This window comes from Coregonus lavaretus, assembly GCF_964263955.1.
Source record: "Coregonus lavaretus genome assembly, chromosome: 10".
In the NCBI taxonomy this organism is placed as follows: domain Eukaryota; kingdom Metazoa; phylum Chordata; class Actinopteri; order Salmoniformes; family Salmonidae; genus Coregonus; species Coregonus lavaretus.
In genome coordinates, this window is record NC_139997.1 from 15,229,624 (window position 1) to 15,252,910 (window position 23,287).

At 42.1% G+C, this 23,287-nt stretch overlaps 1 protein-coding gene across 1 annotated transcript in view; it reads left to right on the top strand.

Moving 5' to 3' along the window:
• Nucleotides 1-8,214, top strand: part of LOC311136499 (putative E3 ubiquitin-protein ligase DTX2) — a 28,415-nt gene extending 20,201 nt beyond the window's left edge. The window contains exons 7-9 of the mRNA XM_084170646.1: nt 5,028-5,189; nt 5,264-5,353; nt 6,059-8,214. Of these exons, the coding sequence (XP_084026772.1) occupies nt 5,028-5,189; nt 5,264-5,353; nt 6,059-6,325 (519 nt within the window). The 3' untranslated portion in view covers nt 6,326-8,214. The remainder of the gene's footprint in view (nt 1-5,027; nt 5,190-5,263; nt 5,354-6,058) is intronic.
• The last annotated feature ends 15,073 nt before the right edge of the window (nt 8,215-23,287 follow it).

A 23,287-nucleotide genomic window follows, 5' to 3' on the forward strand; every position in this document is an offset into this window, starting at 1 on the left:
CGTGCTGGAGGTTGGTCTCAGTTGGTCTAGCGGCACTAGTGCTGAGCGATTTACTGCTTTTTTAGGTCTGTTTTGGTGTGATTATTAAAAAATAGTCACGGTTTTCGGTTTCGATAATTATTTTCAACATTAAATGCATTGTGGGTTGAATGCTGTAACAACACAGAATAAAACAATTAATACAAGTCCCATGATGGTAGTGACTGCCCATTACTTCTTATCACTTATTAACCATCATTTATTTACATTACTTTATTAAAATATGTTTTATTTGATTACTTTATTTAATTCCAAGTCATCTCATCTCTATAGAGCTGCTGCCTGACATAATCACTATTTTAGTAGTTCTTCAAAGTAAATAAGGCATACTTTTATGACTGCTGAATACAAGCTATCAATCATTTAGAAAATGTATTTTCAGGTAGAGATGCCTCGCAAAGCAACTGCCCTCTATCCCTCTCCATCACGCATTCTTCTGTCCGTTCTCTCTGCGCTAAACTAAGTAGAATATTGGCCTGTTGGAAACTACAACTCCCTACAACATCGCACAGTTCGGGCTTGATCTGATTTATCTATAGAGAAACTAACTGCACATTCAAATAATTGAACCTATGTTGGTCAATTAGTTGTTTAAAAAACGAATTTTGGTTAATCACTCAGCTCTCTGGATAAGAGCGTCTGCTAAATGACAAAAATGTAATAATATATAATTCACAAGTGATAGGCTAATATTGTTTGATTTTAGAATGGATCATTATCATGCACCTGTCTCGAAACAGGGACAGGGAAAAAAAACAACATAAATAGCGAATGGAGGATGCTTTTCCCATGGTTAATTTTCATGCCAGCCAGGTAGGCTAAACTCCTGTTGTTAATAGAAGCAATGTGCTTAATATTAGGAAAGTTGAGAAATAAATATTGCAAGCTTATAGAAAGCTGATGGGATCCTCCTCTTTTTAATAGAGGCCATCACTGTTTTCTCACACAATTGCATAGCCTATAGAAATGTTGCGCAACATGAGCTCATGGGCTCTCATGAAGTGTTTGATTAGATTTTCGATTACATTTGCATTGATGTCAGAGTGATTAGAGGGACAATAGAGTGCTGAGTACCAGGCAGTTAGCAAGTTTGGTAGGCTACTAATGACCATCAGCAGCATCAGAGCTTGGAGAAGCCTAATTACCGTGACTAAATGGTCACATGGAATTTGACTGCCATCATGACTCGTGAGCGCCGGTGTGGCGGTAATACTGTCACCGTCACAGCCCTAGTCTTGAGTCAATAAGTTTTCAACCCCTTTGTTATGGAAAGCCTAAATAAGTTCAGGAGTAAAAATTTGCTTAACAACTCGCATAATAAATTGCATGGACTCACTCAGTGTGCAATAATAGTGTTTAACATGATTACCTCACCTCTGTACTCCACACATACAATTATCTGTAAGGTCACTCAGTTGAGCAGTGAATTTCAAACACAGACTCGACCACAAAGTCCAGGGAGATTTTCCAATGCCTTGCAAAAAAGGGCACCTATTGGTAGATGGGTAAAAAAATAAAAATAAAGCAGACATTGAATATCCCTTTGAGCATGGTGAAGTCATTAATTACACTTTGGATGGTGTATAAATACACCCAGTCACTACAACGATACAGGCGTCCTTCCTAACTCAGTTGCTGAAGAGGAAGGAAACCTCTCCGAGATTTCACCATGAGGCCAATGGTCACTTTAAAACAGTTACAGAGTTTTAATGGCTGTGATAGGAGAAAACAACTAAGGATGGATCAACAACATTGTAGTTACTCCACAATACTAACCTAAATGACAGTGAAAAGGAAGCCTGTACAGAATAAAAATATTTAAAAAAAAATGAATCCTGGCACTAACGTAATACTGCAAAAAAATTGGCAAAGCAATTAACTTTTTGTCCTGAATGCAAAGTGTTATGTTTGGGGCAAATGCAATGCATTACTGAGTAACACTCCACATTTATTTTCAAGCATAGGGGTTGCTGCATCATGTTATGGGTATGCTTGTACTCTGTAAGGACTGGGGAGTTTTTCAGTATAAAAAGATGAATGGAATGGAGCTAAGCAAAGGCAAAATCCTAGAGGAAAACCTGGTCTGCTTTCCACATTAATTCACCTTTCAGCAGGACAATAACCTAAAACACAAGGCCAAATCTACACTGGAGTTGCTTACCAAGAAGACGGTGAATGTTCCTGTTAGGCCGAGTTACAGTTTTGACTTAAATCTATGGAAAGAACCTGAAAAGGGTTGTCTAGCAATGATCAACAACCAATTTGACAGGGTTTGAAGAATTTTGAAAATAATAATGGGCAAATGTTGCACAATCCAGGTGTGGAAAGCTCTTGGAGACTTAGCTAGAAAGACTCACTGCTGTAATTGTGGCCAAAGGTCCTTCGACAAAGTATTGATTCAGGGGTGTAAATACTTAAGTAAATTAGATATTTCTGTATTTCATTTTCAAGAAATTCGCAAACATTTCTAAAAACATGTTTTCACTTTGTCATTATGGGTTATTGTGTGTAGATGGGTGATACATTTTATCCATTTTGAATTCAGGCTGTAACACAACACAATGTAGTTTAAGTCAAGGGGTATGAATACTTTCTGAAGGCACTGTACGGTGCATTCGGAAAGTATTCAGACCCCTTGACTTTTTCCACATTTTGTTACGTTATAACCTTATTCTTTTTTTTTTTTTTTATGATTATTTTTTCTCGTTTTTTGTTGTATTTTTCTCCCCAATTTCAATCTTGTCTCATTGCTGAAACTCCCCAAAGGGTTCGGGAGAGGCGACGGTGGAGTCATGCGTCCTCCGAAACATGACCCGCCTAACCGAGCTCCTTAACACCCGCCAGCTTAACCCGGAAGCCAGCCACACCAATGTGTCGGAGGAAACACTGTTCAACTGGCAACCGGGGTCAGCTTGCAGGCACCCGGCCCACGACAAGGAGTCGCTAGGGTGCAGTGCCTTCGATCGCTGCGCCACTTGGGAGGCCCGTTACAGCCTTATTCTAAAATGGATTCAATTAAGAACGGAAAGAGAGATCTCAGTTTCAAGGTCTCAGCTTGGCGAGAAGAAGCCTCGTGAGGTATTGGTCGGTCACATGCATGAACCAAACATTAATGATGAATTAATTATGAAAATCAATAAGCTAAATCATGCAAATATAACTTGTCTGTGTAAGCAGTATATAAGAGAACTAACGGGACTGCCCCGGGAGAGCTAATTTCAGACCGGTACTTTATGCATCTAAGTTTGACTGTGACCTCTCCAGCTTGTTGTTAATAAACAATGATTAATTTAAGATTGACTTCAGGTGTCCCTGGTGGTAATTTACACGACAGATTAAATGAAATGTTCCTCATCAATCTACACACAATACCCCATAATGACAAAGCGAAAACAGGTTTTTCTAATTTTTTGCAAATGTATAAAAAATTTTCAAAGATAAGTATTCAGACCCTTTGCTATGAGACTCGAAATTGAGCTCCTGTGCATCCTGTTTCCATTGATCATTCTTGAGATGTTTATACAACTTAATTGGAGTCCACCTGTGGTAAATTCAATTGATTGGACATGATTTGGAAAGGCACACACCTGTCAATATAAGGTCCCACAGTTGACAGTGCATGCAGAGAAAAAACCAAGCCATGAGTTCAAAGGAATTGTCCGTAGAGCTCCGAGACAGGATTGTGTCGAGGCACAGATCTGGGGAAGGGTACCAAAAAATGTCTGCAGCATTGAAGGTCCCCAAGAACACAGTGGCCTCCATCATTCTTAAATGGAAGAAGTTTGGAACCACCAAGTCTCTTCCTAGAGCTGGCCGCCCGGCCAAACTGAGCAATCAGGGGAAAAGGCCCTTGGTCAGGCAGGTGACCAAGAACCCGGTGGTCACTCTGACAGAGCTCCAGAGTTCCTCTGTGGAGATGGGAGAACCTTCCAGAGGCACTCCACAAATCAGGCCTTTATGGTAGAGTGGCCAGACAGAAGCCACTCCTCAATAAAAGGCACGACAGCCCGCTTGGAGTTTGCCAAAAGGCACCTGAAGACCTTTACTCAGTACTTTCTTGAAGCACCTTTGGCAGCGATTACAGCCTCGAGTCTTCTTTGGTATGACGCTACAAGCTTGGCACACCTGTATTTGGGGAGTTGCTCCCGTTCTTCTCTGCAGATCCTCTCAAGCTCTATCAGGTTTGATGGGGAGTGTTGCTGCACAGCTATTTTCAGGTCTCTCCAGAGATCTTAAATCGGGTTCAAGTCCGGGCTCTGGCTGGCCCACTCAAGGACATTCAGAGACTTGTCCCGAAGCCACTCCTGCATTGCCTTGGCTGTGTGCTTAGGGTTGTTGTCCTGTTGGAAGGTGAACCTTCGTCCCAGTCTGAGGTCCTGAGCGCGCTGGAGCAGGTTTTCATCAATGATCTCGCTTTACTTTGCTCCGTTCATCTTTCCCTCGATCCTGACAAGTCTCCCAGGCCCTGCCACTGAAAAACATCCCCACAGCATGATGCTGCCACCACCATGCTTCATCGTAGGGATGGTGCCAGGTTTCCTCCAGACGTGACGCTTGGCATTCAGGCCAAAGAGTTCAATCTTGGTTTCATCAGACCAGAGAATCTTGTTTCTCAAGGTCTGAGAGTTTTTAGGTGCCTTTTGGCAAACTCCAAGCGGGCTGTCGTGCCTTTTACTGAGGAGTGGCTTCTGTCTGGCCACTCTACCGTAAAATCTGAATAATTATATACTTATAAGGTATTTCAATTTTTTCTTTTTAATACATTTGCTAAAAACCTGTTTTCACTTTGTCTTTATGGGGTATTGTGTGTGTGATTGATGAGGGAAAATTTTTTATTTTATCAATTTTTGAATAAGGCTGTAACGTAACAAAATGTGGAAAAAGTCAAGGGCTCTGAATACTTTCCGAATGTAATTGGTATTTTGTAAAGAAAATCTGCCACTGTTGGGTGTCTTCTAAGGTGGTTGACTGTCTGTCCTCTGTTCCAGGATGGCAGCCTCCAGTGCCCCTCATGCAAGACAATCTACGGGGAGAAGACGGGGACCCAGCCCAAGGGAAAGATGGAGATCTATAGTATCTCCCAGTCCCTCCCTGGCCACCCCGACTGTGGAACTATCCAGATCATTTACAGCATCCCCCCTGGGATACAGGTAGATGCACACCACACTCACACTTGCACTCAAACTCACTCACTCACTCACTCACTCACTCACTCTCTCTCCAGGGTCCAGAGCACCCTAATCCGGGGCAGTCATACACCTCTAGAGGCTTCCCTCGCTTCTGCTTCCTCCCAGACAACGAAAAGGGCAGAAAGGTAAGCAGCTAACACTGCATCTACAGTGGGGAGAACAAGTATTTGATACTTTTTATTTATTTATTTTATTTCACCTTTTATTTAACCAGGTAAGCCAGTTGAGAACAAGTTCTCATTTACAACTGCGACCTGGCCAAGATAAAGCAAAGCAGTGCGATAAAAACAACACAGAGTTACATATGGGGTAAAAAACAAAGTCAAAAATACAACAGAAAATATATATACAGTGTGTGCAAATGTAGCAAGTTATGGAGGTACACTGCCGATTTTGCAGGTTTTCCTACTTACAAAGCATGTAGAGGTCTGTACTTTTGAGATATTCATGTTTATTTAAAATTATCCATAAATTAATGTAAAATGTTATTCTTAATCTAAGCACTACTCATATTTCAGACTGGCTTTGTATCATCTACAGACTCATCGTAGGCCTGGGTAATGCCAAAATGTCACATTTTCCAGTTCAATCAATTATTTATCAATAATAATTTTGGGTAGACTTCAAAGGTATGCCAAACATCCTTCCCCCAAAGGACATTTCAATGCATTTAATTTCAGGAATATCATAGATATCTTTAGGCCCATCTCGTATGGAATTGCCCACTACAAACTTCCGCTAACTTTGGCCACCGCTAGCTAAAAGTCCATGGCAGTGATGGGGGCATGCGGAACATGTAATCTCTAATTTCATGTCTAATTTCATGTCAGGTGCTGGAGCTGCTGAAGGTGGCGTGGACACGGCGCCTCATCTTCACGGTGGGAACGTCTAGCACCACGGGCGAGCCCGATACGGTGGTGTGGAACGAGATCCACCACAAGACGGAGATGATGTCCAATGTGTCGGGCCACGGCTACCCGGACCCCAACTACCTGGACAACGTGCTGTCCGAGCTGGCCTCCCAGGGGGTGACCGACGACTGCCTCCTCAAACAGGAGGGCCCCAGCCAGGGAGGAGCGTCAAACTCTAGACTGTGAAAACTGACCGCGAATCACTTTCCTCGTAATGTCACGACTTCAACATGGTGAACATAAGGGGTAGACCAAGTATTCACATTCCCACCTGGATGTGTTTTTATTAAGTATTCAATGCAAAGAGTATGTCAAAGTGCAGTGTGCTGAATACTGCACATTCTGATAATGTGGGGTTTGACTTGGACTTCAATTTGCTGTAGTAGTGCTCCAATCAGCTCTTAGTTTAGTCACCTAGGCTGTATCTCAAACGGCACCTTGTATACATCCCTACAGTCGTGGTCAAACGTTTTGAGAATGACACAAGTATTGGTCTTCACAAAGTTCGCTGCTTCAGTGTTATGATATATTTTTGTCAGATGTTACTATGGTATACTGAAGTATAATTACAAGCATTCCATAAGTGTCAAAGGCTTTTATTGACAATTACATTAAGTTTATGCAGAGAGTCAATATTTGCGGTGTTGACCCTTCTTTTTCAAGACCTCTGCAATCCGCCCTGGCATGCTGTCAATTCACTTCTGGGCCACATCCTGACTGATGGCAGCCCATTCTTGCATAATCAATGCTTGGAGTTTGTCAGAATTTGTGGGTTTTTGTTTGTCCACCTGCCTCTTGAGGATCGACCACAAGTTCTCAATGGGATTAAGGTCTGGGGAGTTTCCTGGCCATGGACCCAAAATGTTGATGTTTTGTTCCCTGAGCCACTTAGTTATCACTTTTGCCTCATGGCAAGGTGCTCCATCATGCTGGAAAAGGCATTGGTCGTCACCAAACTGTTCTTGGATGGTTGGGAGAAGTTGCTCTCGGAGGATGTGTTGGTACCATTCTTTATTCATGGCTTTGTTCTTAGGCAAAATTGTGAGTGAGCCCACTCCCTTGGCTGAGAAGCAACCCCACACATGAATGGTCTCAGGATGCTTTACTGTTTGCATGACACAGGACTGATGGTAGCGCTCACCTTGTCTTCTCTGGACAAGGTGTTTTCCGGATGCCCCAAACAATCGGAAAGGGGATTCATCAGCAGTCCAATCCCTGTACCTTTTGCAGAATATCAGTCTGTCCCTGATGTTTTTCCTGGAGATAAGTTGCTTCTTTGCTGCCCTTCTTGACACCAGGCCATCCTCCAAAAGTATTCGCCTCACTGTGCGTGCAGATGCACTGACACCTGCCTGCTGCCATTCCTGAGCAAGCTCTGCACTGGTGGTGCCCCGATCCTGCAGCTTAATCAACTTTAGGAGACGGTCCTGGCGCTTGCTGGACTTTCTTGGGCGCCCTGACACCGCCTTCACAGCAATTGAACCTCTTTCCTTGAAGTTCTTGATGATCCGATAAATGGTTGATTTAGGTGCAATCTTACTAGCAGCAATATCCTTGCCTGTGAAGCCCTTTTTGTGCAAAGCAATGATGACGGCACGTGTTTCCTTGCAGGTAACCATTGTTAACAGAGGAAGAACAATGATTTCAAGCACCACCCTCCTTTTAAAGCTTCCAGTCTGTTATTCTAACTCAATCAGCATGACAGAGTGATCTCTAGCCTTGTCCTCGTCAACACACTCACCTGTGTTAACGAGAGAATCACTGACATGATGGCAGCTGGTCCTTTTGTGGCAGGGCTGAAATGCAGTGGAAATGTTTTTTGGGGATTAAGTTCATTTTCATGGCAAAGAGGGACTTTGCAATTAATTGCAATTCATCTGATCACTCTTCATGACATTCTGGAGTATATGCAAATTGCCATCATCAAAACTGAAGCAGCAGACTTTGTGAAAAATGAGTATTTGTGTCATTCTCAAAACTTTTGACCACGACTGTATATACTTTTGTAGTGCAATATATAGGGAATAGGGTGCCATTTTAGACAGCCCTTATCTTTGAATAAAGGATTGTTGGTTTCTTTTGTAACAGCCTGTTGTGTCGCACCCCTTTTGAAATGCTCAATGGAAATTGGCAGCTCTCGCGGGGAATACAGACATCAGTAGCACTTTTAGTTTGACAGAGCATTTAATTAACACGTATGGTAATTACCAGGTTAATATCTGTGGTTGATTTGTTTAATGAGGTTTTGGTAAATTATGCAAATACTTATTTGAAGAGAAACTTCTCACTTTGCCTTTGTTTCAGTTGTATATATTTTCTTAGTGCATTATAATTGAAAGGTGGAATCCTTAGTTAATACATCCATTTTTTTCATTGTTAAATTAATGAATGTACCCATTGATTCTTGAAGAATATAACTTATAAATGCCTCATGAGCTTAGAACCCAAAATACTATGGAACGCCGTTTGGGTCTTTGCGTGTCAAAAAAGATACACGTCAAATAACACTATGTCACGCATCAAATAAGCTTTTAATTTGACACGTCAAATAACACAATTATATTATAGAATGTTGTGTGTGCTGAATTTGCACGTGCAAGCCAAGCGCCACCATTACGATCACTGTCAAAGCTGTACACTACTGTGTTGGTAATAAGGCATTATTTGTTTGACCGAATGGGAAAACGTCTGTGTGAGCATTTGAAATTAGATCAGGATCAAAAATGTTTGCAAATGTCTTTGATACAGATGTTATTAGCAACTTCTGGGGTATCTAGCTAGCTTTAGCTTGGTACCTAGCTAGCACCAATGCAACCAGCCTGAAAACAATGACCAGTAGAAACTGCAGTCATTTTCAATATTCTTAGCAATGATTTAGGAATCCATGTGAGTAGAAATTAGCTAGGTAACCACTCGTTGTTCTCCTATTGAACTAACTAGCTAGCCAGCTACTTAAACCTGTTGCCCAAAACTAACGTTATAAGCAGCCAGCTAGCTTCATCTGGCTAGTATGGCTTGACCGGACCGGGTAATGTGTTGTGAAGCTAGCCACAATAAGGATTAGCCACAATAGTGGAATTTTGCATTTCGCCTTCAAAATAAAAGTCACTATTTGAAAGTGATGCAGAAGGTTACAATTGGTGGAATCATGCCATATTTAGACTAGATAATGTTAAACAAGGTTGGAGTGTTGGATTGTGGAGCAATGAAATGGGGTGTCAGTCTACTCGGTGACACCCACAGAACACAACTGTGAAGAGTTTACGCAAATATCAGCGTCGTAGCTCTTATTGCGGGACTTTGACTGGGAAATCACCTCCTCAGTCAGCCTATTATGCGAATTGACATTCATATTGCACTGTATCTAAGGATTGGGGATCAATGAAATGGGGTATCAGTCTTCTCAGTACCCAAGTGCTTTTTCCCCAAAGTCCTCCTCAGTTATCAGGCTCCAACACATCCATGTTGTATTCTTTTTCCTATTCCTTTGGAATAGTGTTCAATACATTTACATTTACATTTTAGTCATTTAGCAGACGCTCTTATCCAGAGCGACTTACAGTTAGTGAATACATATATTTTTTTGTCTTTTTTTTTTTTTTTTTTCAAACTGGTCCCCCGTGGGAATCGAACCCACAACCCTGGCGTTGCAAACGCCATGCTCTATCAACTGAGCTACATCCCTGCCGGCCATTCCCTCCCCTACCCTGGACAACGCTAGGCCAATTGTGCGCCGCCCATGAGTCTCTCAGTCGCGGCCGGCTGCGACAGAGCCTGGATTCGAACCAGGATCTCTAGTGGCACAGCTAGCACTGCGATGCAGTGCCTTAGACCACTGCGCCACTCAGGAGACTATAGTAGGTTGACTGGTACAATTAATGTGGCTCAATTCACTGTGGTTTCAGAGTCCCGCAATAAGAGCTACGACGCTAATGTTCTCTGGGTGTCACTGAGTAGACTGATACCCCATGTCATTGATCCACAATCCATAGGTAAGGCTGTACAGTGAAATAAGTATGCCCCCAATGCAATTCTAAAGTCTAATACATACAGTGCGATTTCAAGAGATTTTTGTCAAATTAACAAATTATTGTATTTTGTTGAATTTATATAACAACATTCCAACCTCGTTTAGCATGATCTATTCCGTTATGGCATGATTCCACTATTTGTATTAAATTGCATGACTTTCATTGAGACTGCTATTTTGAAGGCAAACCGCAAATTCCACTATTGTGGCTAGCTTCACATACAGTGGGGAGAATGTAGAGGTCTGTACTTTTTATCATAGGTACACTTCAACTGTGAGAGATGGAATCTAAAACAGAAATCCAGAAAATCACATTGTATGATTTTTAAGTAATTAATTTGCATTTTATTGCATGACATAAGTATTTGATCACCTACCAACCAGTAAGAATTCCGGCTCTCACAGACCTGTTCGTTTTTCTTTAAGAAGCCCTCCTGTTCTCCACTCATTACCTGTATTAACTGCACCTGTTTGAACTCGTTACCTGTATAAAAGACACCTGTCCACACACTCAGGTACACTTCAACTGTGAGAGACGGAATCTAAAACAAAAATCCAGAAAATCACATTGTATGATTTTTAAGTAATTCATTTGCATTTTATTCCATGACATAAGTATTTGATACATCAGAAAAGCACTATTTGAAACATTTTTTATGAACGTATTAAATTATTATGTGATGTGGAGTCATATTCAGGTCCTGATTGGTCAACAAGCTTATTTGATGCTTCAAATAGTGTTATTTGACGTATCTTTATTTGACACGCACAGACCCAAACAGCATTCCATAAAATACAAGCTGGTTACTCCAATGTTTGTAAACAATGTAAATTTAAACAAACACTATATAGCTTCATTGGTTAAAACTATAATTTTTTATATATATAATGGATGGTCAGTCCTAGCATCTCAAGGCCCATTCCTCAGGTTTTTACCAGAACACAGACAGGGTAGTCACTTTGTTATTGTTTCCATTAAGGATTCTATCTTTAACCATTTGTAATGGGAAACAAGCAGAGTTGTAATGCAGTCACTCTTAATGCAAACGAAGCTGGACCCGTGTTCATAAAGCAGTAGGCAGGGATTACTGCTATGTAATCTTATTCATTATGATCTAAAAAGCAAAACTGATCTTGTATCAGTACTCCTAGTGTCCTACTCTGAGAAGCTTTATGAATACGGGCCCTGATGCTTTGCTACACCCACTTACAGTGCATTTGGAAAGAATTCAGACCCCTTGACCTTTTCCAAATTTTATGTTACAGCCCCCCCCCCCCCTCAATACCCCATAATGACAAAGCATACACAGGTTTAGACATTTTTGCAAATGTATTCAAAAATAAAAACTGAAATATGACATTTACATAAGTATTCAGACCCTTTACTCAGTACTTTGTTGAAGCACCTTTGGCAGCAATTACAGCCTTGAGTTTTATTGGGTATGATGCTACAAGCTTGGCACACCTGTATTTGGGGAGTTTCTCCCATTGTTCTCTGCAGATCCTCTCAAGCTCTGTCAGAGTGACCATCGGGTTCTTGGTCACCTCCCTGACCAAGGCCCTTCTCCCCCGATTGCTCAGTTTGGCCTGGCGGCCAGCTCTAGGAAGAGTCTTGGTGGTTTTAAACTTCTTCAATTTAAGAATGATGGAGGGCATTGTGTTCTTGGGGACCTTCAATGCTGCAGAAATGTTTTGGTACCCATAACCAGATCTGTGCCTTGACACAATCCTGTCTCGGCGCTCTACGGACAATTCCTTTGACCTCATGGCTTGGTTTTTGCTCTGACGTGCACTATCAACTGTGGGACCTTTATATAGACAGGTGTGTGCCTTTCCAAATAATGTCGAATCAATTGAATTTACCACAGGTGGACTCCAATCAAGTTGTAGAAACATCTCAAGGATGATCAATGGAAACAGGATGCACCTGAGCTCAATTTCGAGTCTCATAGCAAAGGGTCTGAATACTTATGTAAATAAGTTATTATATGTGCAAATATTTCTAAACCTGTTTTCACTTTGTCGTTATGGGGTATTGTGTGTAGATTGAGGAATATTTTATTTAATCTGTCTTGGAAATTACCACCAGGGACACCTGAAGTCAATCTTAAATTAATCATTGTTTATTAACAACAAGCTGGAGAGGTCAAAGTCAAACTTAGATGCATAAAGTACCGGTCTGAAGTGAGCTCTCCCGGGGCAGTCCCGTTAGTTCTCTTATATACTGCTTTCACAGACATGTTATATATTTGCATGATTTAGCTTATTCATTATTCATCTAGAGATCTCTAGAATTTGGTCTAGGGCACATTCAATTCCATACCCAGGTAAAAACACACCAAAGATCCTGGAGGCAGGTGCCTGAGTGTGAGTGATGTCAGCTAGAGACATCTTATCTCTCCTCATTCCAGGAGGTTTGTAGTCTCTTAAACAGCCTTCAGATCCTTCTCATTGTTTGGAACGGTTCTCATAGCTGTCACCACAAACCCAACAGTGCAAGCATTTGATCCATTAAATGCATAGTACATTGTTGGTCATAGTCTTAAAAGGCATTTTTCTAATCAATGCTATAGTAAAGTTCACCATCTTAACTTCTGGGCCGCTCCAGGCCTGCGTTGGTCCCTCAGGCTCATGACTCCTTCTACGATTACCATCTTTTGGGCCACTACTCCGGCCACAAATATATTTGCACGTAAATCATTCCATCTAACCCATAACACATTGATTGCTCCACTTTATATAGTTATAAACATACTAAAAACTTGCTCAAGTCAATGTCAGTTACAAAAAATGTGTCAGTTTCCAACAATCCCTCATCTGGAACAATGATCACTCACATGTTCCATACCACCTAGAAACCATATTGACTTTCACAGGGAAGAGAGAGAACACGTTATAACATTTTCACATCAACTTTGATAAGAATGAGATTGGGGCAAGGTTAGCCCAAGCTACAATCTAGTGGCTCTCCTCACATTTTAGGGGGAATCGCTCTGTCTCTAGAAGCCTCGCCTTTCCAAATCATAATTAGAACTATTGTTAAATTATCCAACCCAAATATAGAATGACAGTCCTTAGTGTTTCACGTTGGCTCAATCACTTGAATTTAGGTTTTTATATAAGGTCCCACAGTTGACAGTGCATGTCAGAACAAAAACCAAGCCATGGGGTCGAAGGAATTGTCCGTAGAGCGCCGAGACAGGATTGTGTCGAGGCACAGATCTGGGGAAGTGTACCAAAACATTTCTGCAGCATTGAAGGTCCACATGAACACAGTGGCCTCCATCATTCTTAAATGGAAGACGTTTGGAACCACCAAGTCTCTTCCTAGAGCTGGCCGCCCGGCCAAACTGAGCAATTGGGAGAGAAGGGCCTTGTTCAGGGAGGTGACCGAGAACCCGATGGTCTCTCTGACAGAGCTCTAGAGTTCATCTGTGGAGATGGGAGAACCTTCCAGAAGGACAACCATCTCTGCAGCACTCCACCAATCAGGCCTTAATGGTAGATTGGCCAGAAGGAAGCCAATCCTCAGTAAAAGGCACATGACAGCCCGCTTGGAGTTTGCCAAAAGGCACCTAAAGACTCTCAGACCATGAGAAACAAGATTCTCTGGTCTGATGAAACCAAGATTGAAACTCTTTGGCCTGAATGCCAAGCGTCACGTCTGGAGGAATCCTGGCACCATCCTTACGGTGAAGCATGGTGGTGGCAGCATCATGCTGTGGGGATGTTTTTCAGCGGCAGGGACAAGGAGACTAGTCAGGATGGAGGGAAAGATGAAAGGAGCAAAGTACAGAGATCCTTGATGAAAACCTGCTCAGGACCTCAGACTGGGGCGAAGGTTCACCTTTCCAACAGGACAACGACCCTAAGCACACAGCCAAGGCAATGCAGGAGTGGCTTCAGGACAAGTCTCTGAATGTCCTTGAGTGGTCCAGCCAGAGCCCGGACTTGAACCCGATCTAACATCTCTAGAGAGACCTGAAAATAGCTGTGCAGCGACGCTCCCCAGCCGACCTGACAGAGCTTGAGAGAATCTGCAGAGAATAATGCGAGAAACTCCCCAAATACAGGTGTGCCAAGCTTGTAGCGTAACACCCAAGAAGACTACAGGCTGTAATCGCTGCCAAAGGTACTTCAAAGTACTGAGTAAAACATTCAAAAAACCTGTTTTTGCTTTGTCATTATGGGGTATTGTGTGTAGATTGAGGGGAATAATAAAAATTTAAAAAATCAAATTTAGAATAAGGCTGTAACGTAACAATGTGGAAAAAGTCCCCTGTAGCTCAGTTGGTAGAGCATGGCGCTTGCAACGCCAGGGTTGTGGGTTCGTTTCCCACGGGGGGGCAGTATGAAAATGTATGCACTCACTAACTGTAAGTCGCTCTGGATAAGAGCGTCTGCTAAATGACTAGAATGTAAATGTAAGTCAAGGGGTCTGAATACTTTCCGAATGCAATTGACATACAGTATATTAATCGTATATTTCTAGCATTAACTTTTCTCATCACGGCCCCCATATGTGGTAATGACAGATTGGTATCTCAATGCGTTCTTAGTCTAAATTGCTGTACATTTCGCAGTGTGCAGACCTCCACAATCAACCTGATACCCCAAATAAACAATTTTGGATAAGCCTAAATCAATTAAGGGGCACGGTTGACCACCCCCCTCCTTCACGGCACTCATTCTTCAGGCATTTCTTCGTTTTCTTCTTCAGATAGCTTTACTGTTCGGCCTCCCAATGGCACATTTTCAAAGTGGATGGCCCTTGATAATATCCCGATTTTCAATATCTGGGGAAATAATCAGATTTTCCCAAGCAGACGAATCTCTCACCTGAGCCGCCACTGTCCTTTACTGTCCATCATGTCTTGTCCATTTTCCTACCAGTACACCAGCAGCATGAGAGATGTTTGGACGGGATCTCTCTCCATGCTCACTCCACGTGGACTCATGTCGCACTCTTGAGAGAAAAGGCATGAGAGAAAAGGCAGTTGATAGGTTCGACTGGATGCTGTGTACAGGTTGCTGGCTCAGACTCAGGTCTCACGGTAGAAGTGGTGAAGGACAGGGCCATAGTCAACACCATTATCGCCATTACTTCAGCCGGTTAGAGGGGGTGAGGCTCACACTGTTCTCGGTCTAATTACCTTCCATGCGTCTAGATACCATCTGTGGTCACCTTCGCCAACAGACCAGAACAACAGTTTAGTTTAGGGCATTTCTGATTCAGGAAATCCAGACAAATTATTCACTCTATGACAAATTATTACTACTACCAATATTCTTAATATATATGTCTAAGACAAATGTCAAAGAGAATAACAACACACAGTTGACACCATTTTTGCAAATTGGCTTATACTCCCCTATCATCTTGGCGATCTCACTGCAGAGTTACAGGGTCAGGGAGTTAGAGGGCTAACCCTTAGGGAGAAATCCAGACCATCCAGCAGACCCAATCTGGTGAGATTTGTATTGACGCAAGCCAAAACAAAACAGAAGCAAGACAAAAACAAAACAATAACAGTAAAATAGACTAGAGACAGAATTACAACCCTTGTAAACTCCATCTTAAAATGGTTGTATCCCATAAGGTAACAGTAAAATAGACTAGAGACAGGTTTCCCTCATTCAGGGGAAGCGCTCTTGCTCTCTCTCTCATGGTCTGAATCACACAGGACTGTTGATCAATTATAAACTTCTTCCTAATTATCAGTGTTTACATATTACATTTAAATGTCACACAATGTCTCTAGCCTTTCTAGTGAAGGTGATCAGGCCTCACCAGAAAGTCAGAACAAAGGTCAGAAGTCATTCCACCCCATTAAGTGAGTGTTTCTTTCCCTGTACCTCAGACTCATTATTTAAAGACATTTCAAAACGCTCCTTGTCTTGGAATGACATACTAGTTAATGATAAGGCTATCTGCTCCTGCTAGCTAGCAACAGATCTACTTGTAACTAGCTAGCTAACTAACTAGCTACATTACTAAGGTTGCTGTGCTCTAAGTTGGGAGTCATTTTACAGCTTGCATTGATGGTATCACATTTCCTTAACTAAATAGTTAAATTACAAATCAATAAAAATTACTTTACCTGATAGCAGTTTGTCGGACAGACATCTCTCTCGAGCTGTCACCAGCTGTCTACTACCTTAGATACAGATAACGTGATTGGCAGACGTGATAAGCAGAGATAGTACCATATATAGTACACGTTTTGATTGGTTTACAGTTGAGTACTTGGCGGCGTTTGCCTGTCCACCTAGCGAACATAAAAGTATTTTTTTTTTATGTGCAAGAATTGACATTGCCAACAAACGGAAATGCGTTCAGAAGAAATAAATATACAATGTATAGTCACCCCAGGTGTAAAATCAATTGTAAATAATGGCTAGTTCTCAGAATGTATTAGATTGTCAAGAGGAGTAAAACAAGGTTGTCCACTATCGGCGTATCTATTTATTATGGCCATGGAAATGTTAGCTAATCAGATCCAACAATAATATCAAGGGGCTAGAAATCCAGGGCTTAAAAGCAAAGGTGTCATTGCATGCTGACGATTCATGTTTTCTTTCAAATCCACAATTTGGATCCCTGCAGCCTCAGAGGATCTAGATAATTTTTCTAACCTCTGGATTAGAACCGAATTATGATAAATGCACCATATTACGTATTGGATCGACGGTGAAGTGGACATACTCGGTATTCATATCCCGAAAGAAAGAAATGATCTCACTACCACACATTTTAATAGAAAGTTAGCCAAATTAGATATTGTTACCATGGAAAGGACAACACCTGTCTATTTGTGGAAAAATCAGTCAGATTAATTATTTAGTCATATCCCAGTTTATCTTTTTACTTATGGCCTTGCTTACACCTAACGACTTGTTTTTTAATTTGTGCAAAAAATATTCCACTTCATTTGGAACGGCAAGCCACACAAAATTACACGGGCCTATTTATAAATTAATATGAATTCGAAGGGCAGAAATTATTAAATATTAAAGCATTGGATCCCTCACTAAAGGCTTCAATCATACAAAAACTGTACTTAAATACGAACTGGTTCTCTAGCAGATCAGTAAGAATGGCTCACTCCGTGTTCAAGAATGGCATTTTTCCCTTCATTCAGATTATAACCTCTCACTTTCGGTTATTTGAAAATGAAATAATCTCAAATATCATGATTTTTAAAACAAGCCATAGGAAGTTGGTTGCAATTTCAGTTTAATCCACCAGAAAAGACAGAACAAATATTACAACGAATATTATGGTTAAAGTCAAATATACTAATAGATTTTTTAAAAACTGTATCATCTTTGTAAATGATATCATAAATAGGACTGGTGGAGTTGTCACACATGCAATTAACAAAAATATATGGAAATGTCTGCTCTATCCAAAATTACAACCAACTGATTGCAACATTACCGCAAAAATGGAGGAGGCAAGTGGAAAGGGGAGAAGGTAAGAATCTTGTCTGTCAGCCCTGCATTAAAGACCAATATTGGCTAAAGAAAATTGTGATAAATAAAAAAGTATACCAGTTTAATTTAAGGACCAAAAAATTGACAGCTGCGCCATACAGGTTGCAAAATAGTTGGGAGGAGGGCCTCCCGAGTGGCGGTGTATCGCAGTGCTTGAGGCGTCACTACAGCCCCAGGTTCGAACCCAGGCTGTGTCACAGCTGGCCGTGACCGGGAGACCCATGAGGTGTCGCACAATTGGCCCAGCGTCGTCCGGGTTAGGGGAGGGTTTGGCTGGCGGGGATTTCCTTGTCCCATCGTGCTCTAGCGACTCCTTGTGGTGGGCCCGGGCGCCTGCAAGCTGACTTGGGTTACCAGTTGGACGGTGTATCCTCTGACACATTGGTGCGGCTGGCTTCCGGGTTAAGTGAGCAGTGTGTCAAGAAGCAGTGCGGCTTGGCAGGGTCGTGTTTCGAAGGACACATGGCTCTCGACCTTCGCCTCTCACGAGTCCGTAGGGGAGTTGCAGCGATGGGACAAGACTAACTACCAATTGGATATCACAAAATTGGGGAGGAAAAAGGGGTAAAAGTTGTAAAAAAAGTATATATTGTTGGGAGGAGATTTTCGATGTATCGATTCCATGGCACATGGTTTATGAACTGATATACAAAACGACGCCGGATTTAAAACTTAGTTTTTCCATTTGAATTATTGTACAAAATTATTGCAACCAATAGAATGTTATATAGTGTAAATGGGGAATACAACCATCCCAGCTCTGCAGATTTTGCTGAGAAGAGACCGAATCTTTAGATCACTTGTTTTGGAACTGCCCATATACAGTGGGGAGAACAAGTATTTGATACACTGCCGATTTTGCAGGTTTTCCTACTTACAAAGCATGTAGAGGTCTGTAATTTTTATCATAGGTACACTTCAACTGTGAGAGATGGAATCTAAAACAGAAATCCAGAAAATCAATTTTTTTTAATGTAATTAATTTGCATTTTATTGCATGACATAAGTATTTGATCACCTACCAACCAGTAAGAATTCCGGCTCTCACAGACCTGTTAGTTTTTCTTTAAGAAGCCCTCCTGTTCTCCACTCATTACCTGTATTAACTGCACCTGTTTGAACTCGTTACATGTATAAAAGACACCTGTCCACCCACTCAATCAAACAGACTCCAACCTCTCCACAATGGCCAAGACCAGAGAGCTGTGTAAGGACATCAGGGATAAAATTGTAGACCTGCACAAGGCTGGGATGGGCTACAGGACAATAGGCAAGCAGCTTGGTGAGAAGGCAACAACTGTTGGCGCAATTATTAGAAAATGGAAGAAGTTCAAGATGACGGTCAATCACTCTCGGTCTGGGGCTCCATGCAAGATCTCACCTCATGGGGCATCAATGATCATGAGGAAGGTGAGGGATCTGCCCAAAACTACACAGCAGGACCTGGTCAATGACCTGAAGAGAGCTGGGACCACAGTCTCAAAGAAAACCATTAGTAACACACTACGCCGTCATGGATTAAAATCCTGCAGCGCACGAAAGGTCCCCCTGCTCAAGCCAGCGCATGTCCAGGCCCGTCTGAAGTTTGCCAATGACCATCTGGATGATCCAGAGGAGGAATGGGAGAAGGTCATGTGGTCTGATGAGACAAAAATAGAGCTTTTTGGTCTAAACTCCACTCGCCGTGTTTGGAGGAAGAAGAAGGATGAGTACAACCCCAAGAACACCATCCCAACCGTGAAGCATGGAGGTGGAAACATCATTCTTTGGGGATGCTTTTCTGCAAAGGGGACAGGACGACTGCACCATATTGAGGGGAGGATGGATGGGGCCATATATTGCGAGATCTTGGCCAACAACCTCCTTCCCTCAGTAAGAGCATTGAAGATGGGTCGTGGCTGGGTCTTCCAGCATGACAACGACCCGAAACACACAGCCAGGGCAACTAAGGAGTGGCTCCGTAAGAAGCATCTCAAGGTCCTGGAGTGGCCTAGCCAGTCTCCAGACCTGAACCCAATAGAAAATCTTTGGAGGGAGCTGAAAGTCCGTATTGCCCAGCGACAGCCCCGAAACCTGAAGGATCTGGAGAAGGTCTGTATGGAGGAGTGGGCCAAAATCCCTGCTGCAGTGTGTGCAAACCTGGCCAAGACCTACAGGAAACGTATGATCTCTGAAATTGCAAACAAAGGTTTCTGTACCAAATATTAAGTTCTGCTTTTCTGATGTATCAAATACTTATGTCATGCAATAAAATGCAAATTAATTACTTAAAAATCATACAATGTGATTTTCGTTTTAGATTCCGTCTCTCACAGGTGAAGTGTACCTATGATAAAAATTACAGACCTCTACATGCTTTGTAAGTAGGAAAACCTGCAAAATCGGCAGTGTATCAAATACTTGTTCTCCCCACTGTATAGCAGGTTAAGGAATGGCTGAAAAATTGCAACATTTACTTGGAGCTAACTCTGCAAATAGCACTGCTGGGTGATTTGAAAAGTCATAGTCAATCCATCAATAATATAACAATACTCTTAGTAAAACATTTTATCTTTAATTTACAATCTGTAGAAACTATGAGAATAGAAAGGTTCAGAACTTTTGTGAAACATCACATCACAATGGAAAAATATATGGCAGCTAGAAATCAAAACTGTATGGTAGATCTTCAGAGATGGGTGGGGTTGAGGGTAGCTGAAGGCTGGGACAAAAAAAATATACTGTGTCCATAAAATGTATGTAGTTTGTACAGTATCAGCTGGAAGTAGAAGCCTAAGTATTGTTGTCCATTAGTTTACACCAATTAGGGGAGGGGTGGTAGAGAGGAAAATAATAAAGGAGGAAAATACAGTGCATTCGGAAAGTATTCAGACCACTTGACTTTATCCACATTTTGTTACGTTACAGCCTTATTCTCAAATGGATTAAATAAAATATGTTCCTCATCAATCTACACACAATACCCCATAATGACAAAGCGAAAACAGGTTTTTAGAAATGTTAGCAAATTTACTAAAAATGAAAAACAGAAATACCTTATTTACATAAGTATTCAGACCCTTTCCTATGAGACTCGAAATTGAGCTCAGGTGCATCCTGATTCCATTGATCATCCTTGAGTTGTTTCTACAACTTGATTGGAAAGGCACACACCTGTCAAATAAGGTCCTACAGCTGACAGTGCATGTCAGAGCAAAAACCAAGCCATGAGGTCAAAGGAATTGTCCGTAGAGCTCAGAGACAGGATTGTGTCAAGGCACAGATCTGGGGAAGGGTATCAAAACATTTCTGCAGCATTGAAGGTCCCCAAGAACACAGTGGCCTCCATCATTCTTAAATGGAAGAAGTTTGGAACCACCAAGACTCTTCCTAGAGCTGGCCACCTGGCCAAGCTGAGCAATCGGGGGAGAAGGGCCTTGGTCAGGGAGGTGACTCTGACAGAGCTCCAGAGTTCCTCTGTGGAGATGGGAGAACCTTACAGAAGGACAACCTTCTCTGCAGCGCTCCACCAACTAGGGCTTTACGGTAGAGTGGCCAGATGGAAGCCGCTCCTCAGTAAAAGGCACATGACAGCCCACTTGGAGTTTGCCAAAAGGCACCTAAAGGACTCAGACCATGAGAAACCAAGATTGAACTCTTTGGCCTGAATGCCAAGCGTCACATCTGGAAGAAACCTGGCACCATCCCTACGGTGAAGCATGGTGGTGGCAGCCTCATGCTGTGTGGATGTTTTTCAGCGGCAGGGACTGGGAGACCAGTAAGGATCGAGGGAATGATGAACAGAGCAAAGTACAGAGAGATCCTTGATGAAAACCTGATCCAGAGCACTCAGGACCTCAGACTGGGGCGAAGGTTCACCTTCCAATAGGACAACAACCCTAAGCACACAGCCAAGACAATGCAGGAGTGGCTTCGGGACAAGTTTCTGAATGTCCTTGAGTGGCCCAGCCAGAGCCCGGACTTGAACCCGATCGAACATCTCTGGAGAGACCAGAAAATTGCTGTGCAGCGACACTCCCCATTTAACCTGACAGAGCTTGAGAGGGTGTGCAGAGGATAATTGGAGAAACTCTCCAAATACAGGTGTGCCAAGCTTGTAACGTCATACCCAAGAAGACGCGAGGCTGTAATCACTGTAAGTACTGTAAAGTACTGAGTAAACCTGTTTTCGCTTTGTCATTATGGGGTATTTTGTGTAGATTGATGGGAAAAAACAATTTCATCAATTTTAGAATAAGGCTGTAACGTAACAAAATGTGGAAAAAGTCAAGGGTTCTGAATACTTTCCCGAATGCACTGTAAATAAATAGAAATAAATAAAAATAATATATATATATTTACAAAAATGACAGCCCACTTGGAGTTTGCCAAAAGGCACCTAAAGGACTCAGACCATGAGAAACAAGACTCTCTGGTATGATGAAACCAAGATTGAACTCTTTCCATATATTGGAAATGATGCAGACAACTAAATTGATAGAAGCCACAGTCTGCAATATTAAAGCTGATCTACCCCCTAATATATATACCAAGAGTGTGCAAAGCTGTCAAGGCAAATGGTGGCTATTTGAAGAATCTCAAATATAAAATATATTTTGATTTGTTTAACACTTTTTTGGTTACTATATGATTCCATATGTGTTATTTCATAGTTTTGATGTCTTCACTATAATTCTACAATGTGAAGAATACTTAAAATAATTACAATCCCTTGAATGAGTAGGTGTGTCCAAACTTTTTACTGTTACTGTATATATACAGTACCAGTCAAAAGTTTGGACACACCTACTCATTCAAGTGTTCAAGGATTGTGGAGGCCAGGTCATCTGATGCAGCACTCCACAGCCTGGAGGTGTATTGGGTCATTATCCTGTTCAAAAACAAATTACAGTCCCACTAAGCCCAAACCAGATGGGATGGCGTATCGCTGCAGAATGCTGTGGTAGCCATGCTGGTTAAGTGTGCCTTGAATTCTAAATAAATCACAGACAGTGTCACCAGCAAAGCACCCCCACACCATAACACCTGCTCCTCCGTTTTACGGTGGGAACTACACATGCGGAGATCATCCGTTCACCTACACCGTGTCTCACAAAGACACAGCGGTTTGAACCAAAAATCGCCAATTTGGATTCCATTTTTTACATTTTAGTCATTTAGCAGACGCTCTTATCCAGAGTGACTTACAGTTTAGTGAGTGCATACATAATTTTTTTATTTTTCATACTGGCTCACCGTGGGAATCGAACCCACAACCCTGGCGTTGCAAACGCCATGCATTACCAACTGAGCTACATCCCTGCCGGCCATTCCCTCCCCTACCCTGGGCCAATTGTGCGCCGCCCCATGGGTCTCCCGGTCGCAGCCGGCTACGACAGAGCCTGGATCCGAACCAGGATCTCTAGTGGCACAGCTAGCACTGTGATGCAGTGCCTTAGACCACTGCGCCACTCGGGAGACCAAAGACACATTTCCACCGGTCCATTGCTCGTGTTTCTTGGCCCAAGCAAGACTCTTCTTCTTATTGGTGTCCTTTAGTAGTGAGTTCTTTGCAGCAATTTGACCATGGAGGCCTGATTCACACAGTCTCCTCTGAACAGTTGATGTTGACGTGTCTGTTA